Consider the following 23,580-nt stretch of genomic DNA (forward strand, 5'->3'; position numbering starts at 1 on the left):
ATTTATATACCTTAGTTCTTGAGAGGGGGTGACTCATCTAAGAAAGTGGGGAAATATCTCAATTTTACCTTAAATAAAGAAAAAGAAATTGGGGCAAAAGAGGTCATAAAAAACATGGACAAGTTTAACCAATTTCATGAATGAACAAATTCACTGTTTAGCCTGGAGTTCAGCTTTAATTCCTGGACCATGGGTTATATCTCAGAAATAATTAAAGGGGTTGCCTGTTGTCTAAGGGAGATTTAACTGTGTTGCAGCGTATTACAATGTGATTTCATATGCTTTGTGATGAAGTCTACATAGAATTCACTTCTAAAATACCATGTGGGTTATTCATCTCAGGGGTAGACATAAATCTGTCAAAGCTGACTGAAAATTTAGCTCCAATTCTTGCCCCCGGTTCACAGAACATAATAGAGCATTAATCTTCATGAGGCTTAAGGAATTTTTGAGAGCCCCTCTGATTTGCTGAGAGTTGTGTGAAATGTCTAGCTTAAAGCCTCCATCAGTCAGCATTTCAGAAAATGCTCCACTTACCCAGCCAAAATAGAGGTAGCCTCCTAACTGTGTTCATTTCTTCAGGGAAGCCGAGGAGAGAGAAAAAGAAACATTATAAAAAAGAAGGTAATCATAAAATGGAAAGACATCTTCCCAGCCAGTACTTTAGTTTGTTTGCCGATATTTAATACTGACCATGTTATGTAGCTTGTCATGGTTTGTTCAAAGACTTAATTACCAACCCCATCTTTGGCTCATATTTTAGGGAAAAAAATGCAAAACAAGATAGAGAAGAAAACAGTAAATGCAGGCTATTTGATAAAAATTATATACTTTGAAAGACTAAAGTATTACAATTGTCCTCTTCATACTGGGTTGAATTTGGTATGATACCCCAAATTAGTCTTTCCTTTGGTCACCGATAAGAGTGATCATTGTAGAAGTGCTTCTTGATGAGCCCAATGGAATAAAAATCTTCTACAGACAATCCCTTACCCCAATTTTTTGACCAAGGGATCATTAGACATTGGGATATACATCAAGGAGCATTATAATTAATTCAAGAGGTTATATTTAATGGTTATGCTACTATAAGGATTTCTTCTTGAAGTTAGAAGAGGTAGAACAGATCAGTGGTTTTGAAAATACGAAGGTCCAGGAATTCCCATTGTGGCTCAGTGGAAATGAACCTGACTAGCATCCATGAGGATGCAGGTTCCACCCCTGACCTCGCTCAGTGGGTCAAGGATCTTGCATTGCCGTGAGCTGTGGTGTAGTTCCTAGATGAGGCTCGCATCTGATGTTGCTGTGGCTGTGGTGTGGGCTGGCAGCTGCAGCTCCGGTTTGACGCCTAGGCTAGGGACTTCCATATGCCATGGGAGCAGCGCTTAAGAAAAATACAAAGGTCCAGGTCTTGACTAACCAAATCAGAATTTCTAGGATCTGGGCCCAGGTATCAGTACTTTTTAAAGCATCCTGGGTGATTCTGACAGATAGTTAGAGTTTGACTCACTGGAGTAGAAGAACGACACTCTATAGAGTAATGATTCACTGATGTAGTAGGGGATCTAAAGGAAGATCTCCAGATAGTTAAAGCAGTTTGTTCAGAGTGAAACCAAAACTGTAATAGAAGCTGAAAGAGAAAGTGGATAGTGTGTTTCTCAAACATTAATGGGCATGAGAACTACAGAAAGTTAAAGGGCAGATTTTAATTCAGTAGGTCTAGGGTAGGCCTGAGATTCTGCATTTCTAACAAGCTGCCCAGATGATGCTACTGGTTCATTGACTACACTTGGTCTAGCAAGGGACTGTGGATAAATGCCCTCTTGTCCCTCTTCAAGAGAAGAAAGAGGTGTCCTTTTGTTTTGAGGCCTTGGAGCTTGTTCTAAAGGATGGAAGTGTACCAACATCAAAGAATACTTTATTTTTGAAACCAGCTATGATCCACTAAATAATATAGAATCTGTTACCCTAAATGTTTTTGAAGTTAATAGTATTTCTGTTCTTTCTGAACAATTAAAATTTTTTTTTATTTTCCCACTGTACAGCAAGGGAATCAAGTTATCCTTACATGTATACATTACAATTACATTTTTTTTCCGCCACCATTTGTTCTGTTGCAACGTGAGTATCTAGACAAAATTCTCAATGCTATTCAGCAGGATCTCCTTGTAAATCTATTCTAAGTTGTGTCTGATAAGCCCAAGCTCCCGATCCCTCCCACTCCCTCCCCCTCCCATCAGGCAGCCACAAGTCTCTTCTCCAAGTCCATGATTTTCTTTTCTGAGGAGATGTTCATTTGTGCTGGATATTAGATTCCAGTTATAAGTGATATCATATGGTATTTGTCTTTGTCTTTCTGGCTCATTTCACTCAGCATGAGATTCTCTAGTTCCATCCATGTTGCTGCAAATGGCATTATGTCATTCTTTTTTATGGCTGAGTAGTATTCCATTGTGTATATATACCACCTCTTCCGAATCCAATCCTCTGTAGGTGGACATTTGGGTTGTTTCCATGTCCTGGCTATTGTGAATAGGGCTGCAATGAACATGCGGGTGCACGTGTCTCTTTTAAGTAGAGTTTTGTCCAGATAGATGCCCAAGAGTGGGATTGTGGGGTCATATGGAAGTTCTATGTATAGGTTTCTAAGGTATCTCCAAACTGTTCTCCATAGTGGCTGTACCAGTTTCCATTCCCACCAACAGTGCAGGAGGGTTCCCTTTTCTCCACAGCCCCTCCAGCACTTGTTATTTGTGGATTTATTAATGATGGCCATTCTGACTGGTGTGAGGTGGTATCTCATGGTAGTTTTGATTTGCATTTCTCTTACAATCAGCGATGTTGAGCATTTTTTGATGTGTTTGTTGGCCATCTGTGTATCTTCTTTGGAGAAATGTCTATTCAGGTCTTTTGCCCATTTTTCCATTGATTGATTGGCTTTTTTGCTGTTGGGTTGTATAAGTTGTTTATATATTCTAGAGATTAAGCCCTTGTCGGTTGCATCATTTGAAACTATTTTCTCCCATTCTGAAAGTTGTCTTTTTGTTTTCTTTTTGGTTTCCTTTGCTGTGCAAAAGCTTTTCAGTTTGATGAGGTCCCATGGGTTTATTTTTGCTCTAATTTCGATTGCTTTGGGAGACTGACTTGAGAAAATATTCATGATGTTGATGTCAGAGAGTGTTTTGCCTATGTTTTCTTCTAGGAGTTTGATGGTGTCCTGTCGTATATTTAAGTCTTTCAGCCATTTTGAGTTTATTTGTGTGCATGGTGTGAGGGTGTGTTCTAGTTTCATTGCTTTGCATGCAGCTGTCCAGGTTTCCCAGCAATGCTTGCTGAATAGACTTTCTTTTTCCCATTTTATGTTCTTGCCTCTTTTGTCAAAGATTAATTGACCACAGGTGTCAGGGTTTATTTCTGGGTTCTCTATTCTGTTCCATTGGTCTGTCTGTCTGTTTTGATACCAGTACCACACTGTTTTGATGACCGTGGCTTTGTAGTATTTCTTGAAGTCTGGGAGAGTTATGCCTCCTGCTTGGTTTTTGTTTCTCAGGATTGCTTGGGCGATTCTGGGTCTTTTGTGGTTCCATATAAATGTTTGGATTGTTTGTTCTAGTTCTGTGAAAAATGTCATGGGTAAATTGATAGGGATTGCATTGAATCTGTAGATTGCTTTGGGTCTGAACAGTTAAATTTAATTCAACAAACAGAATTTGAAGAGATTTAGGGATTAAAAAAGATATACCAGACAGCTTGCAGGAGGGAATACATAATCTTTCTGGGGAGGTGGAAAATTACCATGTGAAATGCTAAATAAACACTTTAGGAGCACAGTGGGGGGAATTCATAGTGACCAGAGAAGAAAGACGCTTGGAAAGGTCTTCAAGGAGGAGGTGATATTTGAATTTGACCTTGAAGAATGAGTATGATTCCAATAGGTGAAAAATTGAGGGGAAGGGGAAGGATGTTTTAGGCCCAAAGGATGTTTTTGCTTTTTGTTTTGTCTTTTGGGGGCTGAACCTGTGGCATATGGAAGTTCCAGGCTAGGGGTCAAATCAGAGCTGCAGCTGCTGGCCTACGCCACAGCCACAGTAACGGGGGATCTGAGCTGGGTCTGAGACCTACACCACAGCTCATGGCAATGCCAGATTCTTAACCCACTGAGAGAGGTCAGGGATAGAACCCGAGTCCTCGTGAATACTAATCCTCATGGCTACTAGTCTTTACCACTGAGCCAAACGAACTCACAGGGGTTCTTAACTTTAACTGCATATCAGATCATTTGGGAAGATCTAAAAAATAATTTCAGAATCTAAATTATTTGGGGCCTGAGCACCAGTGTTCTCTGCAAATCTCCCCAGTGATTTTGAAGCCCAATCATGTTGGGGATCACTGGAGATATAGGACACGAGGTTTTGGCTAATACGTTTTAGGTATTTGGTGGGAAAAGGGAGGACCCTAGAGCAGAGATGTCCCAGATAGTTCTTGGCAAATATAGCTGGACCTCAGTATGGTGTGGGATAGATCATTTGTTATCATTAATATTTAAATAGTATATAATTATTACTGACATAATCAAAGGATGACATACTTCACAAATATGGATTGGATTGAGTTAAGGTCATTTCTGTAGCAGCAGTCAGCTTGCTGTCTTGCCTTCCATGTCTTGCATTATTTTACCAAGAGCGGGAGGAAGGATGGGCAGTCCAGCTCACACTGCTGTGACGGAGGCCTGGGCTGGAGCAGTGGCCGCTGGGGAGGAAAAGAGGTGGTGTACTCAGCATGTTTGATGGAGAACTCAGTGGCAGTGCTACTCAGATCCTCAGGCCAGCAACATCAATACCAATGAGGAGCTTGTTAGAAAGGCAACTTCTTTCTTTCTTTCTTTTTTTATTTTATTGGCGTATAATTGACTTATAATTTTGTGTAGTTTCAGGTATACAGAAAAGTGAATCAATTATACATATACATATATCCATTCTTTCTCAGATTCTTTCCCCATATAGGTTATTAGAGAATACTGAGTAGATTTCCCTGTGCTATAGAGCACATCTTTGTTAGTTAGCTACTTTAGATATGGTAATGTGTATATGTAAATCCTATTCCTAATTTATTCCTCCCTCCATGTTTCCCCTTTGGTAACCATAAGTTTGATTTCAAACCATTTCTGTTTTGTAAATAAGTTCTTTTGTGTCATTTTTATTAGAGTCCACATATATAAGTGATATCAGATGATATTTGTCTTTCTCCGAGAAAGGCAAATTCTGACACACACTCGCACCACAACCTGCTGAATCAGAATTTCTGGAAGAGAAGCCCATGAAGTGTCCAATGATTCTCATGCTTGTTAAAGTTTGAGAAGCACTAGCCCATGGAGCTGAGAGACATCAGAGAACTCATGGATTACATGCACACATACACTCAGACACAGCTGTAAACAAAGCCCCACGGTAAATTGAGGAGACAAAGTATGCAGAGATGAAGCAATAGCAATGAGAGCTATTCCCTTGTCAGGGCATATGGAAGGGTTGTCCTTGGAGTAAAGGGATGCTGTGCCGAATGCAATGCTTGTGCAGTAGGGGAAGGGCCAGGAGAGCTGGCAGCCACAGTACCACTAGAATGGATGATGTGGCCAGAGTGGGCCCAAAAGCACACACAAGATGAGTGGGAATGAACAAGTAACCACTGAACTGCAATGGTGAAGCAATCTGCCCAGGAAGCAAAAGAATGGAGATTTGATGAACACAAGAATTCTTTGCCACACCCTATTTTTTTTAATGTCAGTTTCTCTAAAGCTTGTACTTGTCAGGTCCTCCATGTTGGGAGGTTAATGCTGTAATGAGTGCTAATTATCCTGTGTTCACTGTACATTAGGTGTGTTACAAACACTATCCCATTCAGGCCTCAGGGCAATCTTATAAAGCAGTTACTGTTTTCACTATACTAATTTTACAGATGAGGAAACCAAGGAACAAAGATAAAATAATTTACCCAAGGTTGCACAATTAATATATATATGGTTGAACTGGTAGTGGATCCTACAGCCAAGGAGCTTATGTTACACAGCCTCCCGTGCAAAGAAAGAAAATGACCATCAAAGCTGGACAGAACCAGATAAAAATGGTTGTTCTACTATCTACTGTTGTATAATCTTGCATTAAGTCTCTCAACTTCTGTAAGCCTTGATTTCTTCACTTGTGAATTGAATTATTAGTATTACTTAATAGAAAGTTTATAGGGTTAAATGAGGTAATGTATTTATTATATGCCATTTTCATGACATTGTGGAATTCTCATGCTTAATACTATGCCTAGCACACAGTAAGTGTACAACGAATATTAGTCATCATTACTCATTATTATACCACGCTGCTTCCTTACAAATCAATTTAATCCTAAATGAAGTTTTGTGTCCAATATTCGGGCTAGAGATTATCATAGGTATACAATGATATTTCCTTTTTATGTAGTGTCTTGTCAAATTCCTTTATATCTTTTTCCGTATTATTTTTTCCAGAAAAGGTTTTGTTCATGTTAAAAATCCTTACCTCGACTCTATGGATGAAGATATTCTCTACCACTTGGATTTAGGAACAAAAACACACAACCTACCAGCAATGTTTGGAGATGTAAAGGTAAAAGTCTTCCTAACTTTAGGAAAGACATTGGTGATATTTCTCCTTATGTTCCTAAGATAAATTTTACACCTTCAGCCAGAGAAGTATCAGAGGTCCCAACAGGAATGAGCCATACCCATTCTCTGCAACAGTTTAGAACATGCACATCAAGAGCAATGATTTCCCTTGCAACAAGACTTAAAGGTTTTTAAACTAAATCTAATACAGACATGACTATTTGATTTTTTGGTCCCTAAAGATAAATACAATTTTATGGACAATACTGCTGGGTGTTCAGAATTCATCATGATTCAGTTCATTTTTTTAACGTCTGCATTTATAGAGGAACCTCATTAATTCTCATTTTATCAAACAATGAAAAAAACTCAACAAAACTAACAATACTATTTTATTTCCCTTCGCGAAAAAAACCATGATCTAATATTTCATATTATTAGGATTTCTGTTATTTGATAAGAAATATTATGAGAAAATTGTTTATGGAAAGCTGCAAGAAAAATTATATGTCTGTATTATTTATCTTAAATATATATGTTAAGTATATAAGTGGCTCATGTTCATTATTTAACACTGGAAAAATATAAAAAAGAACAATGATTTTTTAAAACACACCAAAAAAACTCATACTATCTAAATATAGACACCATCAACCTATTTTTAACTTCTTTCAATCCTTTTTAATAAATTTAAAATAGTTGGAATTATATAATGTTACATTCTGTGTATTTCATTTAACCTTATATCATTAAAATATATCCATATTATAATATTCTCTTTGAATCACACTGTTTATGGATGCCAAGTAGCTGTGGCATATTTTATGTAGTCTACTATTGGCTTTAGTGCTAAGGTATCTTTTATCATAAACAGCACTCGAATGGATATTTTTGTACCTAAAATTTTTTCACATTTAATTCTATGTCCTTAAGGAGGTTTACAGAAATGATCAAAGGGAATGAACTTTAAAAAAAAAAAAAAAACGTTTGTTTTGCAAAAGACCTACACCTATCCTATCCACAGTCTCACCAGTAGAGAACTGTGCAGTTTTCACCTACTTTTATTCACTTCTTTAGCAATTACAAGAACAAAAATAAAAACCCTCACATCTATCATCTCAAACCTTCACATTCCCACTTTTAGTGGGTTTAGCAGATATTCATTTCCTCCATAAAACAAGGAAACTGAGTGGTCAAAAGTGGTCAACAAGTTACACCATAGAGTGGCAGAACTAGGGTTTGGACCAAATTCTTTTAAGTCCAATTTCCAGGGTTCTTGCCCACTGTACTAGGAGGACCCTTTGAGTCATAGTAATTGAGAATAGTACATCAATTGGCACGAGGCATTGAAGAAAAGGGAGGAAGAAGGGGGTGGGGAAGGAGGAGGAAGAAGTGAGGGAGAGAAGAAATAGATCTATGATGTTCATTAACAGTAGGTGCTACATTGCATCCTCCCCTTCCCATCTCTCCTAGTGCACAAGGTGTGAGGGTGCAGGCTGATCTGATGTGACCTGCCTATTTCCATACCCCTTTCCAGTAAGCAGCTCCTTGCCTTTTAATGGCTTTCCTCCATCTTTGGCTTCATCTTCTTAATGTAACCTCTTTCCCTACTGCTATGTCTGATGTTCATGCTCCAAGAGCAACTGATCAAAACTGTCTTTGATACTCATTAACCAGATTTTTATCTGAATCCAAAGGTTAGGTTTGAAGTTCATGCCTCACAATGATTCTCCCAGGACACTTATCTAAAGATAATTGTGGTTAATGAAAAGATCCATTGTAATTAATAAACATATTTAATTAATAACTAAAAAAGACATGCTTTTGAGACAGAAAGTGATCTATTGTAAACATATCTAGGTATCTATCGCTCCTCTACCTAATTATCAGCACCTATTCTCATCCTTTGCCATAACCACCATACAAACTTATAAGCTCACAATCCCTGGTTGTGGAGCACTTCAGTAGATTCTCTTTCGGAAGAAAAAGGCGTGCTCTGGTTTGGATCCTCCTCTATTGATTGGGCCATTTTAATAGATGGGAGGCAAAACGTGTGTGTGTGTGTGTTTCTGTAGTTTGGGGAGCAGGTAATGTAGTTCCAAATAATCAGAACCAGCTACCAGCTGCATAACCTATTCTTTAGAGGCAGCAGGTAAAGTCTGACTTATGTTTATAGATGCTCTTCACAGAAACTTGCCTTCTTCCAGTCAAATTCTTTATCTTTGAATGAGAACATCCTAGGTTCAATTTCTTGACTCCCTTAAATCCCAGGGCAGCAATCCTAGCTAAGAAGATAGGACATAATCCATCAGTACCTGAAAACTCAACCTTGTCTTCACAGAAACAACAGTCATTAAACATAGCAATATCATCAAAGGAAAGGAGACGTTGGGTGTGTAAAATTTTAAACATTAAAAATTCTGCCATTTTATTTTCTCTGTTTTTTTTACTTACTGTATTTAAAAGGTTTTGTTAGCTGCTACTTCAAAATACCAGTGGCTTAACACAATATGAATTTGCTTCTCATTGACATTGAGTACCAAGTGGATGTTCCTGGTCTATGGTTTGCTTTCCTCCGAACTGGTGACTAGGGACCCAAGCTCCTTTCATCTTGTTGCTCTGTCAACTTCAAGGAGTGCCTTAAAAATTTTCCCTGGGTGTCAACACTCATTCAACATACAGACAGGAGAAGACAATCTGTAGGATTATCAATGGAGATTTCTATGGGCAAGAATGGGAAGTGACACTCATCAATTCTGCTTACATTCTGGTGGCTGGAACTCAGGCATATGGCCTCATATAACTGGAAATAAAGCTAGGAAGTTGAGTTTAGTAGTGTGCCCAGAAAGAAGGCAAACAGCTTTGGGGAACAACTAATGTCTTCTGTCATACTGACTTGAATAAACCAATCAATTGAAAAATATAATGGAGGATCTTTAGAAGTGATCTATTCACGAGTTCTTGTTGTGACTCAGCGGTATTAAACCCGACTGATATCTTTGAGGACTCAGGTTCAATCCCTGGCCTTGCTCAGTGGGTTAAGGATCAGGCATTGCCATGAGCTGTGGTGTAGGTAACAGATGGGTCTCAGATCTGGCATGGTTGTGGCTGTGGTGTAGGCTGGTAGCTACAACTCTGATTCAACCCCTAGCCTGGGAATTTCCATATGCCATGGGTATGACCATAAAAAGACAAAAAAAAAAAAAAAGAAAGAAAGAAAGAAAGAAAGAAAGAAAAGAAGTTATCTATTCAAATTCAACAACCAAATAGGTCTTTTATAAAATCACTGATACCTCCTTAGAAATTTCAAGTAACATGAAAAAGCATTATCTTTTTTTTTTTTTTTTTGTCTTTTTGCTATTTCTTGGGCCGCTCTGGCGGCATATGGAGGTTCCCAGGCTAGGGGTCTAATTGGAGCTGTAGCCACCGGCCTACGCCAGAGCCACAGCAACGCAGGATCCAAGCTGCGTCTGCAACCTACACCACAGCTCACGGCAACGCAGCTCACGGCAACGCTGGATCGTCAACCTACTGAGCAAGGGCAGGGACCGAACCCGCAACCTCATGGTTCCTAGTCAGATTCGTTAACCACTGCGCCACAACGGGAACTCTGAAAAAGCACTATCTTATAAAGCTCTATAATGTTATTTTAAAAGTCTTTATATGCCTTTGTTAACATATGAAATATATATATTTATATATATTTATATATATTGCAGTAGGACCAGATTAATACAACATGACAAAACTAAGTCAAGACACTTGGCATATTTGAAAGCGAGCTCATTCTGGCAGTAACTAGGCACAGTCCTTGGCATAGTTTTGTAATGCTTCAGACTCCTTCCCAATATATTTCTATCTTCTTTGATAAAACTAGGATAATTTGGGGGGGGCATAAATCACAGACAGTATCATTTAAGGTCAACATTGGTTGGTGGTCTTCAGCCATGTTTTACTTCTCATTAAAGCGGCCAGACTTAAAATTGTGTCTAGAGATGATATTTAGTAAGACTGATTTAGAAATAAGCCTTCAAGAACAAAAATGCTTCTGTCTATACTTATCATCTTTATGTCTCCAGAAACATTCAGAAATTCCTGTTGATTACAGCAATATCTACAGTTCAAAGAAGAATTCAAACCACAAGCTATGCCAACATCTGTTTTGGTTTTACAGTCAATCTGAATAGTTGTAATTTACATTTACTGGCACCACACAATGAGGTTATTTTCAAACTACTGTAGTTTGTAAAAAGGAAACAATAACAACAACAATGACCTCCTTGGACTCAGATCTTGAGCCAAGTCTAAACTATCCATGCCAACAAAGAACATTTCATGAATAATCAATAATAATTTAAAAACTCACCTTAGGCGGTACTCAGCCTTGATGGCTTTCATTGCAGTTCATTACCAACGTTAGGCCCCAACAGAGACACTCATAAGAAGGCACAGAAAAGACAATAATAAGGGTAGAAGAGAATCAGAAGGCCTGGATGAAAGGATGATTATACCCTATAATTGAGAATGAGGGTGGCACAGGAATTAGTGCTAAATGGAAACAGAATGCATCATGTAATGAGACCACCCAAAATTCCCAGTAAATTGTTTGTGAATTGGGCATCTAACTCTACAAATCCAGTTAGGTATTTCCTTAGGCAGATACTCTTCAACCCTGTGAAGGATCTCACCAGCTGTCCTTCTGAAGCTCTACCTAATACTGCCCACATCAGTCAGGCACTACCAGCTGCCTTTTCCTTACTGGATTGGAACCAGCTTCATTTGTACTGAATTCCATAAATAGACACAATAAGCAAGCTCAAAATCAGGGCCAGGAAACTGCTGTATGGTATGACAAATGGAAGTTGCCATTTGTTGACCACTCAGAAAGTGTCTGGCTTTGTCCTCTATCATATTCAATCCCATCTTACCTTCACAAAACCCTACGAAAGGTAATATGGAGTTTTTTTCTTTGTTTTTGTTTTCTGTTTTGGAGATGATGATCTGAGGCACATAGAGATTCATGTATAACACTGAACAAGCTACTTAATCAAAGACAAGGGTGGGGTGCAAAGCTAACCTCCAAGGGCAGTCCTTTAACCACTATGTTGCTTTATCTGATTTGAAGCTTCTCTGGACTCTATGCACCTCACCGCTCCGCTGAGATTCCAGGATGTCTTTGTTCTTAGCACCTTTCTGTGGGCTGTGCTTCCTCAGGTCTCTGACATCTACTGTCACTCACCCTCACCACTGCTGAGCCCTGGTCTCCACCAGGCTGGCGCATCCTCTCCAGCATCCACCTCTCCCATCCCTGGGGCTGAGGTAGCCCTAACACGCTATTGCACAAGCAACTACTGGACAATTACCATATTTTATTAGATTAGACACCTTTGACTGCAACACATACTGTCATTTCAGAGATGTTAAAATATGGATAAGACAAAAATAAAATGAAATAATTGGAACTGATGAAATACCACAGAGAAATTTCCAGTCTACCATGATAAGGCTTGCTCCATGAGCATTTCTTCTGAACGAGAAGTTGGAAAGTCTTGATGTGCCTTCTTTAAAGCTTTAAGTAAACATAGTATATTTTTATAATAAAAATATATGATTGGGAATGTGGAATCAGATAGCATATCCAAACTTGTAGTCCTCCGTTTGTTCTCATGTTACTTCCATTCTATGTCCTCAGAATTTATGAATCATAGCCTGCTGGCTGACTGTATCAACTTAAGATGCTGGTTGATGTTCACTGTAAGCAAAAACACCAGGGAACACCCACTTGAACAAAATCAACACTTATTTGGATTTTGTGATTATATTTTCCTTTACTAATTAAGTACATCCAACTTTGTTTCTACAAAATAAAAACAAAAACCTATTTACAGGTTAATGATGCAGATTAGCTACTCACGAACATAACTCATAACATCTACACATATCTTTAAGTATATTAATTACTGAAAAATAAAAACATTATGGTTGAAAGCTGACCCTCACTTTTTATCTCAGTTACTAAAAGCAGGTGATTATTGATTTTTATTAACAGTTTGTCTGCGTTGGCGGGAGCCCCAACAGAATGAAAGCATTTGCACTGTTTATGCACAAGGAGCTCAGATTGGAGGACAGCGAAGAGGACATAAAGGACATCTGTGCCGGGACAGACAGATATTGTATGTACAAAATTGGTCCCGTGCTCTCCATCAGTGTAAGTACTCAAGGACTGCATGGCAGGTGTTCATCACAAGCTAGCAGGAGAAAGGGGGAACTTATGAATATAGGATCTCTTTCCACTCCTGCTTTGCATTTTCACATGATTAAATTCAGTGTCCAGGTGTGACTTTTACAGTTGGAAAAATCCTAGAGGCAGAAAATAACATTCGGCACCACTTTAGTTTATTAGTTACCACTTAGCTATGCAAGTTAAGGGGGAACCCTCAAATCATACTTCCTCTCTTTAGTTTGTAAATGATTAATAAGATGCCAGAAATTTTTTCTCCTCTATCCCTTTGGGACTATCTGGCTTTTAGTACATAGGGGCCAGTTTTCAGGACTGCCAAGGTTTAACATTATAATAAGCTCTCTGATAAGCTGCTAATGCATTTCCACGGAGCTCTTTTGAGTTGCTTTCCTGCATTTAGAATATGTTAACAGTTCTGGACACATAGTGTCCTGAGACAACATGAAAGCAGAATGATGTGCAATTTTAGGGAACACAGAGACCTCTTCCTTCCTTATCCTGGCCGCAGGACAGCATACACTTAGGAGAATACGTGCACCCAGCTGGCCTAAGTTAGTCTCTGCCACAGGGCTGTATTCTGAAACAATAGCTCTGAGTCTGTTGCATATCTGTACACTGCAGCTCTCATAAGGGGCATAGCCAATCATGTCAGATGACAAGGAAGAATCCACTGCAGAGGCATGACAGTTCTAAGGGGTTGAATTATATGACTCCTGCACCAGAGAACAGCTACTATTCTATCCATCAATCACTCTACATTGTCTGGAGATGGAAGAATGGATGATCATGGCTGGAAGCCTGGAGTGAGAAAAGGAAAATTATGCAATACCAATGGGACAGCTAAGTTGATCTCCACTCTGGGAGATGTTTGAAACCTGCTTTGGACTCAAATGGGAGAGTCCATTCATTTATTCATTGTTCATCCAACAATTAAAGAATATCTACATTAGAAAGAAACTGAATATCCTCTGATTTTGGCACTTTTTTTTCTTTTATGGCCACACCTGTGGCATATGGAAGTTCCCAGGCTAGGGGTCGAATCGGAGCTGCAGCTGCTGGCATACACCACAGCCACAGCAATGCCAGATCCAAGCTGTGTCTGCAACCTACACCATAGCTTATGGCAATGTCAGATCCTTAACCCACTGAGCAAGGCCAGAATTGAACCTCAAGCCTCACAGATACTATATCAGGTTCTTAACCTACTGAGCCACAACAGGAACTCCAATTTTGGCACATTTTGTCCTCTAACTTTTGATTGACTTTTAGATTACAACTCTTTGTGCTCCCCCCCCCCAATAAATGGATAAGGACAAAAAAAGTAAAATTTATAAAAATGTGAAACTATCATAAACAAGTAGTAAAGCTTAAGAGTAAGATAGAAAAACAGCAGTAGACTGATCCTGCTGGCCTGTCAGTGAAAAAAGAACTGAAATATGCATCATGCCCAGAGGTATCAGCCAATTAGAAATGAGCTCACTAGGCAGAAAGAGGATTTCCAATTGAGATCCCTTCTTTGAAAATTCTTCCTCTCCAGCAGCTGTGAAGGTGTGTGTGTATGTGAGAGAGAGAGAGAGAGAGAGGGAGAGAGAGAGGGAGAGAAAGGGAGAGGGGGAGAGAGACTGAGACTTTAGCAGAAGTACACAAGCCCATTTGTATTATCGCCATGATGCATAACCATGAAGTGATGATCATAAACCTATCAAATATCTAATTTAGAAGGAAACTAATAGATCAAATATTGGATCATTCTCTTAATTTACAGTTGAGGAAATGAGATTTAGAGAGTTTACTCATTGGTAGCAAGATTAACCCAGACTTGTTAATCTTGTACACACAATTAATACAGGTTTGATTCATGTCTCCAGAAAACTTACAATGTATTTGGAAGTCAGGACACGTTCCATGGGAACCAAAAATGGGGAAAACAGAGTTTCCACAGTTTACCTTTTTTTTTTTGTCTTTTTAGGGCCACACCCTTGGCATATGGAAATTCCCAGGCTAGGAGTCAAATCTAAGCTGCAGCTGCAGGCCTATGCCACAGCCATAGAGATGTGGGATCCAAGCTGCATCTTCAACCTACACCACAGCTCACGGCAACACCAGCTCCTTAACCCACTGAGTGAGGCTGGGGACTGAACCCTCATCCTCAAGGATATTAGTCAGGTTCATTATCACTGAGCAATAATGGGAGCTCCCATAGTTTAATGTTATTGATGATGAGAGGAAGGGAACTCAGATGAAAACATTATGGCCAAGGCTCAAAGGTTTTCCAGATTCGTTAATGAGAGAATGAGTGACAACCATCTAACTGCCAAGATACCCCTTCTGCTTTTCTGCACATGAAGGTCTTTGTGCCCCAGAGTAGAGTATTGAGGAATACATTGGACTCTCTGGTATTATATTAGGAATGAAATAGACATGATTCTAAACTTAGCTCCAGCTACTACAAATTCTAGCATGATGGATCTTTCTGGAGTGTTATTAGAACCTATTGTAACCACTGAGAATGCCTAAATCCTCTAACCTGTGTTGACCTCTGTTATGTAATATTGATTCTACGCTTCCAAACACTGAGGAAAACTGGGGTTACAGTCACGGTCTATAGCAACTTAACCTCACCTACACATCCAGCATACACTCCTGATTGTTAGGTGTAGATGTAAAGCACGTCTCTACCCTTGTACCTTTCAGAGCTCACACAGAATTACCAGCAAGTGAACAAAGACACATGAGAGCAATGAAATGGATTTACTCTTCCATTTAGGATGGTGGAAAAGGACTAAATACTTGGCAGCCGAATCTATATTTCCTCGAAATCAAGTCAATCTTACAAAAAGCTCTTTTTCAGAGGCTCACTGTAGAGAGCCCAGCGGGGAGATGAGAAATGGCACTGCCCTGCCACACCAGTACACCATGCCGTCCCCACCTTCTGCTCTTGATAGTGAGGGCTGAACTCACTTTAACTGGCAGGGAGATGCCTTTCTCTGATGGTCACAGATGGACCTATCTATCAGCATGTCATGTAGGCGTCAGTTAGAGCTGACTTACGTTTTCCTCTGCTTTGGCAAAGTCATAATGATTATGGAAATTTATCTGAGGGCTGTTAACGTGTAATGAAGGAAGAAAATATGTCCTGTGTGTGTATATCAGTCTGTGAGCTGTATAATGACTTTCCCTTTTCTCTCTACAGCATGGCATGGGCGTCCCCTCCATTTCTATTATGCTCCATGAACTCATTAAATTATTGTACCATGCTCGGTGCTGCGACGTTACCATTATCAGAATCGGTACCTCAGGGGGAATAGGTGAGATGGACTGATTTGTACTATTAAATCCAAGCGGTTGTTCCATACAGGGCAGCTAGCTGCCAAAATATACCAACATGCTCAGAGCCCAGCAGAAACCAGATGGGCTAAAATGTTTGGGGAGCTGGGCTAGAGGCAATTTAGAAATTTAAATGTAAAGACAAGTAAAGGAATTTAAAGAAATATATATATATATATATATATATAGTTTATCTTTTTCTCTGGCCATGGAAACCTAGATGAGCGATCCCACTGTCTACTGCCCAGATGGACTTAGGTGTTTGTAAGAGTGAAAGAATTGCTAGGAAAAATGTTTTGATGATAAGGGTAAATTTTGAGGATTAGAGCAAATTTTGAAACTTTGGAATTTTATAAGTGACAGAAAAAGTGCTTTCAAGAAAAAAAAACCATTAAGATTTGCCTTGTTTGTCAGCTAAGTAAGCAGACATCAATAGCTTTAGGAAAACATTGCTTTAGCTCAAGTCAGCAACTACTCTTTTCTTGACTAGGTCTTTTCCTCATTAACACACCAGAAGAGATCAGTCCAGGCTTTTAGGGAAGAATCAGGAGTTGCTTCCTAAGGTTTTCCCAGAGATTCCCCTCTTCCCTTCTTCCTGGGCTGTCACTTCTACCCTGGGCTCAGGTCAAGTTCTGAGGAGACCTCCTTCTCTTCCCACCTTTTCTTCAGGAGCAGATCTCCTGAGGAGATAACTCTACTATGTCACCAAATGCAGATTCAGACAGGGTACTGTAACTGGAAAGGTTGAGTTGACAGAGTGAATGGGAATTAGATAAAAAGTTGAATTTTGGTCTCAAAATTACACATTTTAGGATCAAGAAGGGATTCAGAAACCCTCAAAGAACCAGAGAAGTGACTTGCAGGATGTTACAGAGCCACAGGTAGTTGAGCCATGCTTCACTAGAAACAAACACATTCAAAAAAGATTGTGTGCCCTTTGCACAGCTGTGGTACAGGAACGAAGTCTAGCCAAGGCCCTCTCAGGTGGATTAAAGTAGGGCATCTATGAATGTCCACCCAGAACAAAGAGGAGGATGTTAGCAATCATTGTTGGATCAGGCATTCTTCTGGACTGTTGTTCATCCAGTGTTACCCAAATAAGCAACAGTAGGGAACCATGAATTTGGGCTTGACATAGATAACAGTGTTGTTAAGATTGCTCATAATTCTTGGGTTACGGGATATAAGGGTCTATCTGCATAGACCATGACCATAAATGCTGTGGTTGCCCCTGGATACTAACACATGTTCAGCGTAGGCAAGGCACCCTGCTGACCATCCAGCTCATGGTCATGGATTCTAGGTGATTTGTTTCATGGCAACATGATAGAGACCACTCATGTAGCACAACAAAGGTCTATGAATTGTGAGAAATTAAAGCACTGTGCTGTTGTGGATACTTTCATTTTGAAGTTCTGTTCTCATTAAGAACTCTTAGCTTATTGAAAAGATGTGTTTGTTTTAAGAAGGATATGGAGGTGCAGCTTGGTGTTTTTTGCTGTTGTTATTTGCTGATGTTACTACTCCTTAGAAGAGCCAACAAAACTTGATGATGATAAAGCACTCAATTAAATAGCATTTTGGCCTTTGAGAGACTTCAACTGGGATATAAACGTTCTAATGCATCTAAATATTAGGGTGGCATGTGAATAACTTTAAAATTTTTTTAATTTTAATTTTTTCATGGCTGCGCCCATGGCAAATGGAAGTTCCTGGGTTAGGGACTAAATCTAAGTCATAGCTGTGACCTATGCTACAGATGTGGCAAAGCCAGATCCTTTGGCCCATTGCGCCAGGGGATTTAACCTGCATCTCCATAGTGACCCAAGACACTGCAGTCAGATTCTTAACCCACTGTTCCACAGTAGGAACTCCTGAATAACTCCATCTTTGATGTCCAGATTTTCAACTTCCTTCTCACTTTCCTATTTTTAGAACATTGTAAGTAATTCAAGAAGCCACATGTTTGACCTATTTAAAAGTATCTGACCCACCAAGGCTCTATCATCAGAAACTACCTTTGGTCTCTAGCTGGATCTTCAAAATTAACCCCAAGTTGAACAATGCTGGAATTTGTAAAAATGCAGAAGGATATGGCTACGCTCTATGGTCGGGGTTGGTAAACTTTTTCTGCGCAGAGCCAGATAGTAAACATTTTAGGCTTTGCAGGATATACAGTTTCTGTTGCAACTTCACGACTCTTGCCATTAGAGTGTGGAGTGTGGAAGCAATCATAGAAAAAATGCAAATGAATGAATGTGACTATGTTGCAATAAAATTCTATTTACAAAGACGGGCTGGATTTGGCCTGTGGATTGTAGTTTGTAGATCTTGCTCTATGGCATCTCTATGGAAGTATTCCCTCATTCTAAATTTTTATTGAGTACGTATAATGTGATAGGCATAATACTAGTCCTGAGCAGGCAAAAGTAGACTGATACTGCTCTTGTCTTTATAGAGCTTATAAAAGGCAACAGATAAACACGAATAATTACAAAAAGTGTGAAGACTGTTTAGACAAAGAGAGTCTAGTGTCCTATCAATATATATCCCTTCATCCAGGCTCCAGAATGGGTCAAACACTAGGTCAAAAGCTGGGCCTGGGGAAATTGAATGGAATCTATCTGTGTTGCCTCTTATTTTTTTCTCCCTCTATATATTCAGATCTTTTAAAGTAAGTGACTTAAGCTGGTACCTGAAGAATGAGTTGGGGTTAGTCTGATGAAAGTTGGTGGGGGAGGATGAGAGAACACGCCAGGCCAGGAGAGTAACAGTCGGCAGAAAATGATTTATAAGGTCCCTGAGACTTGTATCGCAGGAGCAAGCCAGACTTTGTAGTGATGGAAGGTCAGTCAAGAGGCCTCATTTACATCGGGGAGGGGTATGGGGGAGGGAGTGGAAGTGATAGGGGTCAGAAGGAAGAGGGAACAGAGATGCAAAGAAATTATAGTAATCAAGGAGTTTCAGAGAAGATTAAATATCAAGCAGTCACATCACTTTATGAAAGCTACTTGCTAGCAGGCTCATCTAGTTTATTCCTGACCTAATTTATTCAAATCTGAGCCCGAAGGCCAATACTAATTTGCATGTCCAAGAGTCATGTATTTCTTGAAATCTAAACCACATCACATTGTCAATATGAATCTGGGAAGACAGCAAATGTAAAAATGCCCCTTCTGAATGTTATTATTTAATTGCATTTGGAAGAGAAAATAATTTAAAAGATGAAAATGGGGAGAATTATTAGCAACTAGCATTCATTAATGCTGGCAGAAGAGATTACATACTATGTGTCAGAAGCAAACTCTAGAAAACACAAGTAAACTCTAAGTGACATTCTTCTGTAATCACTTATTTATTCTCACATTGTAGGGATTGCACCAGGGTCTGTTGTAATAACAGATAAAGCCGTAGACTCCTTCTTTAAGCCCCAGTTTGAACAGGTCATCTTGGACAATACCATCACCCGAAGTACAGAACTTGACAAAGAACTGGCTGAGGAACTACTCAACTGTAGCAAAGAAATTCCTGACTTCCCAACTCTCATTGGACATACGATGTGTACCCATGATTTTTATGAAGGTGAGAATTTATAAACTGTGAAAGCAGCAGAAAACTGGCAGCAACTCTTTGTTTTTCAAACCCATAATTTAAATTATAAGCTCTCCTTTAGAGAATTAATAGTTGGGGACTAAAAAAGGAACTGAAACTGACATTTCAACTTGCTAAAGCATAGGAATGTCAGGACACAATAAGCACCAGAGACACCCAAGTAATGAATTTATTTGGAGAATGGGTCTAACCTGCCAAGAACCAACTGTATACTCACAATTAGTGATGTCAGCATAATCTTGTCCTTGTTATGCCTTCATTTTATTTTATTTTTTAAAATTACTCAATGAATTTATTATATATATAGTTGTACAATGATCATCACAATCCAATTTTATAGGATTTCCATCCCACAACGCCAGTGCATCCCCCCACCCCACCCCACCCCCCAAACTCTCTCCTTTGGAGATCATAAGCTTTTCAAAGTTGTGAGTCAGTATCTGTTCTAAAAAGAAGTTCATTGTGTCCTTTTTTTCAGATTCCACAGGTCAGTGATAAGATTTGATGTTGGTGTCCCATTGTCTGATTGAACTCACTTAGCATGATAATTTCTAGGTCCATCCATTTTGCTAAAAATGCCAGTATTTCATTCCTTTTAATGACTAATATTCCATTGTGTATATGTACCACATCTTCTTGATCCACTCCTCTGTCGATGGACATTTAGGTTGTTTCCATGTCTTGGCTATTGTGCTGCAACGAACATCAGAGTACATGTGTCTTTGCAAGTCATGGTTTTCTCTGGATAGATGCCCAGGAGTGGGATTGCTGGATCAAATGGTAGTTTTATTTATTTATTTATTTAATATATTCTTATTTTATTTGGCTTTTGGCTTTTTTTTTAGGGCCGCACTGTGTGGCATATGGAGGTTCCCAGTCTAGGGGTCGAATTGGAGCTGGAGCTGCTAGCCTATACCACAACCACAGCAACACGGGATCTGAGCCGCATTTGCGACTTACACTACAGCTCATGGCAATGCTGGATCCCCGACCCACTGAGCAAGGCCAGGGATCGAACCTGTGTCCTCATGGCTGCTAGTCACATTCACTTCCACTGAGCCATGATAGGAACTCTGGTAGTTCTATTTTTAGTTGTCTGAGGAAACTCCATACTGTTTTCCACAGTGGTTGCACCAATTTACATTCCCACCAACAGTGTAATAGGGTTCCTTTTTCTCTACACCCTCTGCAGCACTTACTGTTTGTAGACTTTTGGATGATGGCCATTCTGCCTGGTATAAGGTGGTACCTCATACTGGTTTTGATTTCCATTTCTCTAATAATGAGTGATGTTGAACATCTTTTCATGTGTTTTTTGGCTATCTGTATGTCTTCTTTGGAAAATTGCCTGTTTAGATCTTCTGCCCATTTTTTGATGGGGTTGTTCGTTTTTTTGGTATTGAGCTGCAGAAGGTGTTTATACATTTTGGAGATTAATCTCTTGTCAGTCATTTCATTTGCAAATATTTTCTCCCATTTTGTGGGTTGTCTTCATTTTGTTTAGGGTTGCCTTTTCCGTGCAGAAACTTTTAAGTTTATTAAGTCCCATTTGTTTACTTTTGTTTTTACTGTCATTACTCTAGGAGGTGGATCTGAGAAGATATTGCTGTTGTTTATGTCAGAGAGTGTTTGGCCTATGTTTTCCTCTAAGAGTTTTATAGTGTCTGGTCTTGTATCTAGGTCTTTAATCCATTTTGAGTTTATTTTTGTATGTGGTGTTAGGAAGTGTTCTAATTTCATTCTTTTCCATGTGGCTGTCCAGTTTTCCCATCACCATTTATTGAACAGGCTATCTTTTCTCAATTGTATATTCTTGCCTCCTTTGTCATAGATTAGTTGGCTCTGGGTGTGTGGGTTTAATTCTGGGCTTTCTATTCTGTGCCATTGATCTATATTTCTGTCTTTGTGCCAGTACCATATGGTTTTGATGACTGTTGCTTTGTACTATAGTCTGAAGTCCAGGAGCCTGATTCCTCCAGCTCCATTTTTCTTTTTCAGGATGTCTTTGGCTATTCTGGGTCTTTTGTGCTTCCAAATACACTTTAAAATATTTTGTTCAAGTTCTGTGAAAAATGTCCTGGGTAATTTGATAGGGATTGCATTGAATCTGTAGATTGCCTTGGGTAGTAGAGTCATTTTGATAATATTGACTTTTCCAGTCTAAGATCATGGTATGTCTTTCCATCTATTTGTGTCATCTTTGATTTCTTTCATCAGCATTTTATAGTTTTCAGAGTTCAGGTCTTTTGTCTCTTTAGGTAGGTTTACTCCTAGGTATTTTATTCTTTTGGATGCAATGGTAAATGGGATTGCTTCCCTAATTTCTCTTTCTGATGTTTCATTGTTAATATATAGAAATACAGTCAATTTCTGTGTATTAATTTTGTATCCTGGACTTTGCCAAATTCATGGATGAGCTCTAACAGTTTTCTGGTAGTCTTTAGGATTCTCTAGGTATAGTATCATGTCATCTGCAAATAGTGATAGATTTACTTCTTCCTTTCCAATTTAGCTTCCTTTTTTCTCTTTTACTTCTCTGATTGCTGTGGTTAGGACTTCCAAAACTATGTTGAATAGTAGTGGCGAGAGCCGACATCCTTGTCTTGTTCCTGATCTCAGCAGGAATTCTTTCAGCTTTTCACCTTTGAGAATGATGTTTGCTGTGGGTTTGTCATATATGGCCTTTATTATGTTGAGGTAGGTTCCCTCTATGCCCCCTTTCTGAAGGGTTTTTATCAGAAATGAGTGTTGGATTTTGTCAAAGCCTTTTTCTGCATCTATTGAGAGGATAATGTGGTTTTTCTTCAGTTTGTTAATGTGGTGTATCACAATGATGGATTTATGGATATTGAATAACCCTTGCATCCCTGGGATAAATCCCACTTGATCATGATGTACAATCCTTTTAAGATATTGTTGGATGTGGTTTGCTAGTATTTTGTTGAGGATTTTTGCCTCGATGTTCATCAGTGAAATTGGCCTGTAGTTTTCTTTTTTTGTGGTATCTTCATCTGGTTTTGGTATCAGGGTGATGGTGGCCTCATAGAATGAGTTTGGGAGTGTCCCTTCCTCTGCAATTTTTTGGAATATTTTCAGAAGGAGAGGTGTTAGCTCTTCTCTAAATGTTTGGTGGAATTCTCCTGTGAAGCCATCCGGTCCTGGACTTTTTTTTGTTGGAAGTTTTTTAATCACGGTTTCAATTTCAGTACTTGTGATGGGTCCATTCATCTTTTCTATTTCATCTTGGTTTAGTCTTGGAAGATTGTACTTTTCTAAGAATTTGTCCATTTCTTCTCAGTTTTCTGTTTTACTGGTATATAGTTGCATGTAGTAGTCTCTTATGATCCTTTGTATTTCTGTGATGTCTGTTGTTACTTCTTTTTCATTTCTAATTTTACTGATTTGAGTCCTCTCTCTTTTTTTCTTGATAAGTCTGGCTAAGGGTTTATCAATTTTGTTGATCTTTTCAAAGAACCAGCTTTTCATTTCATTGCTCTTTTCTATGGTTTTCTTCTTTTCTATTTCATTGATTTATGCTCTGATCCTTATGATTTCTTTCCTTCTACTAACTTTAGGTATTGTCTGTTCCTCTCTCTCTAGCTGCTTTAGATGTAAAGTTAGCTTGTTTGAGCTTTTTCTTATTTCCTGAGGTGGGCTTGTATTGCTATAAACTTTCCTCTTATAACAGCTTTTGCTGCATCCCATAGGTTTTGGAGTGTTGTATCTTTGTTGTCATTTGCTTCTAGATATTTTTTTAATTTTCTTTTTG

General features: G+C 39.0%; 1 protein-coding gene across 2 annotated transcripts in view; it reads left to right on the plus strand.

The window, feature by feature from the left end:
- UPP2 (uridine phosphorylase 2) overlaps positions 1 to 23,580 on the plus strand; it is a 43,212-nt gene that overhangs the window by 580 nt on the left and 19,052 nt on the right. For both annotated transcript variants that reach the window (XM_047772668.1, XM_047772667.1), the window contains exons 2-5: positions 6,515 to 6,632; positions 12,681 to 12,839; positions 16,066 to 16,180; positions 19,572 to 19,781. In XM_047772668.1, coding sequence (XP_047628624.1) covers positions 6,515 to 6,632; positions 12,681 to 12,839; positions 16,066 to 16,180; positions 19,572 to 19,781 — 602 coding nt within the window. The remainder of the gene's footprint in view (positions 1 to 6,514; positions 6,633 to 12,680; positions 12,840 to 16,065; positions 16,181 to 19,571; positions 19,782 to 23,580) is intronic.

This window comes from Phacochoerus africanus, chromosome 3 (genome assembly GCF_016906955.1).
Source record: "Phacochoerus africanus isolate WHEZ1 chromosome 3, ROS_Pafr_v1, whole genome shotgun sequence".
Lineage (NCBI taxonomy): Eukaryota > Metazoa > Chordata > Mammalia > Artiodactyla > Suidae > Phacochoerus > Phacochoerus africanus.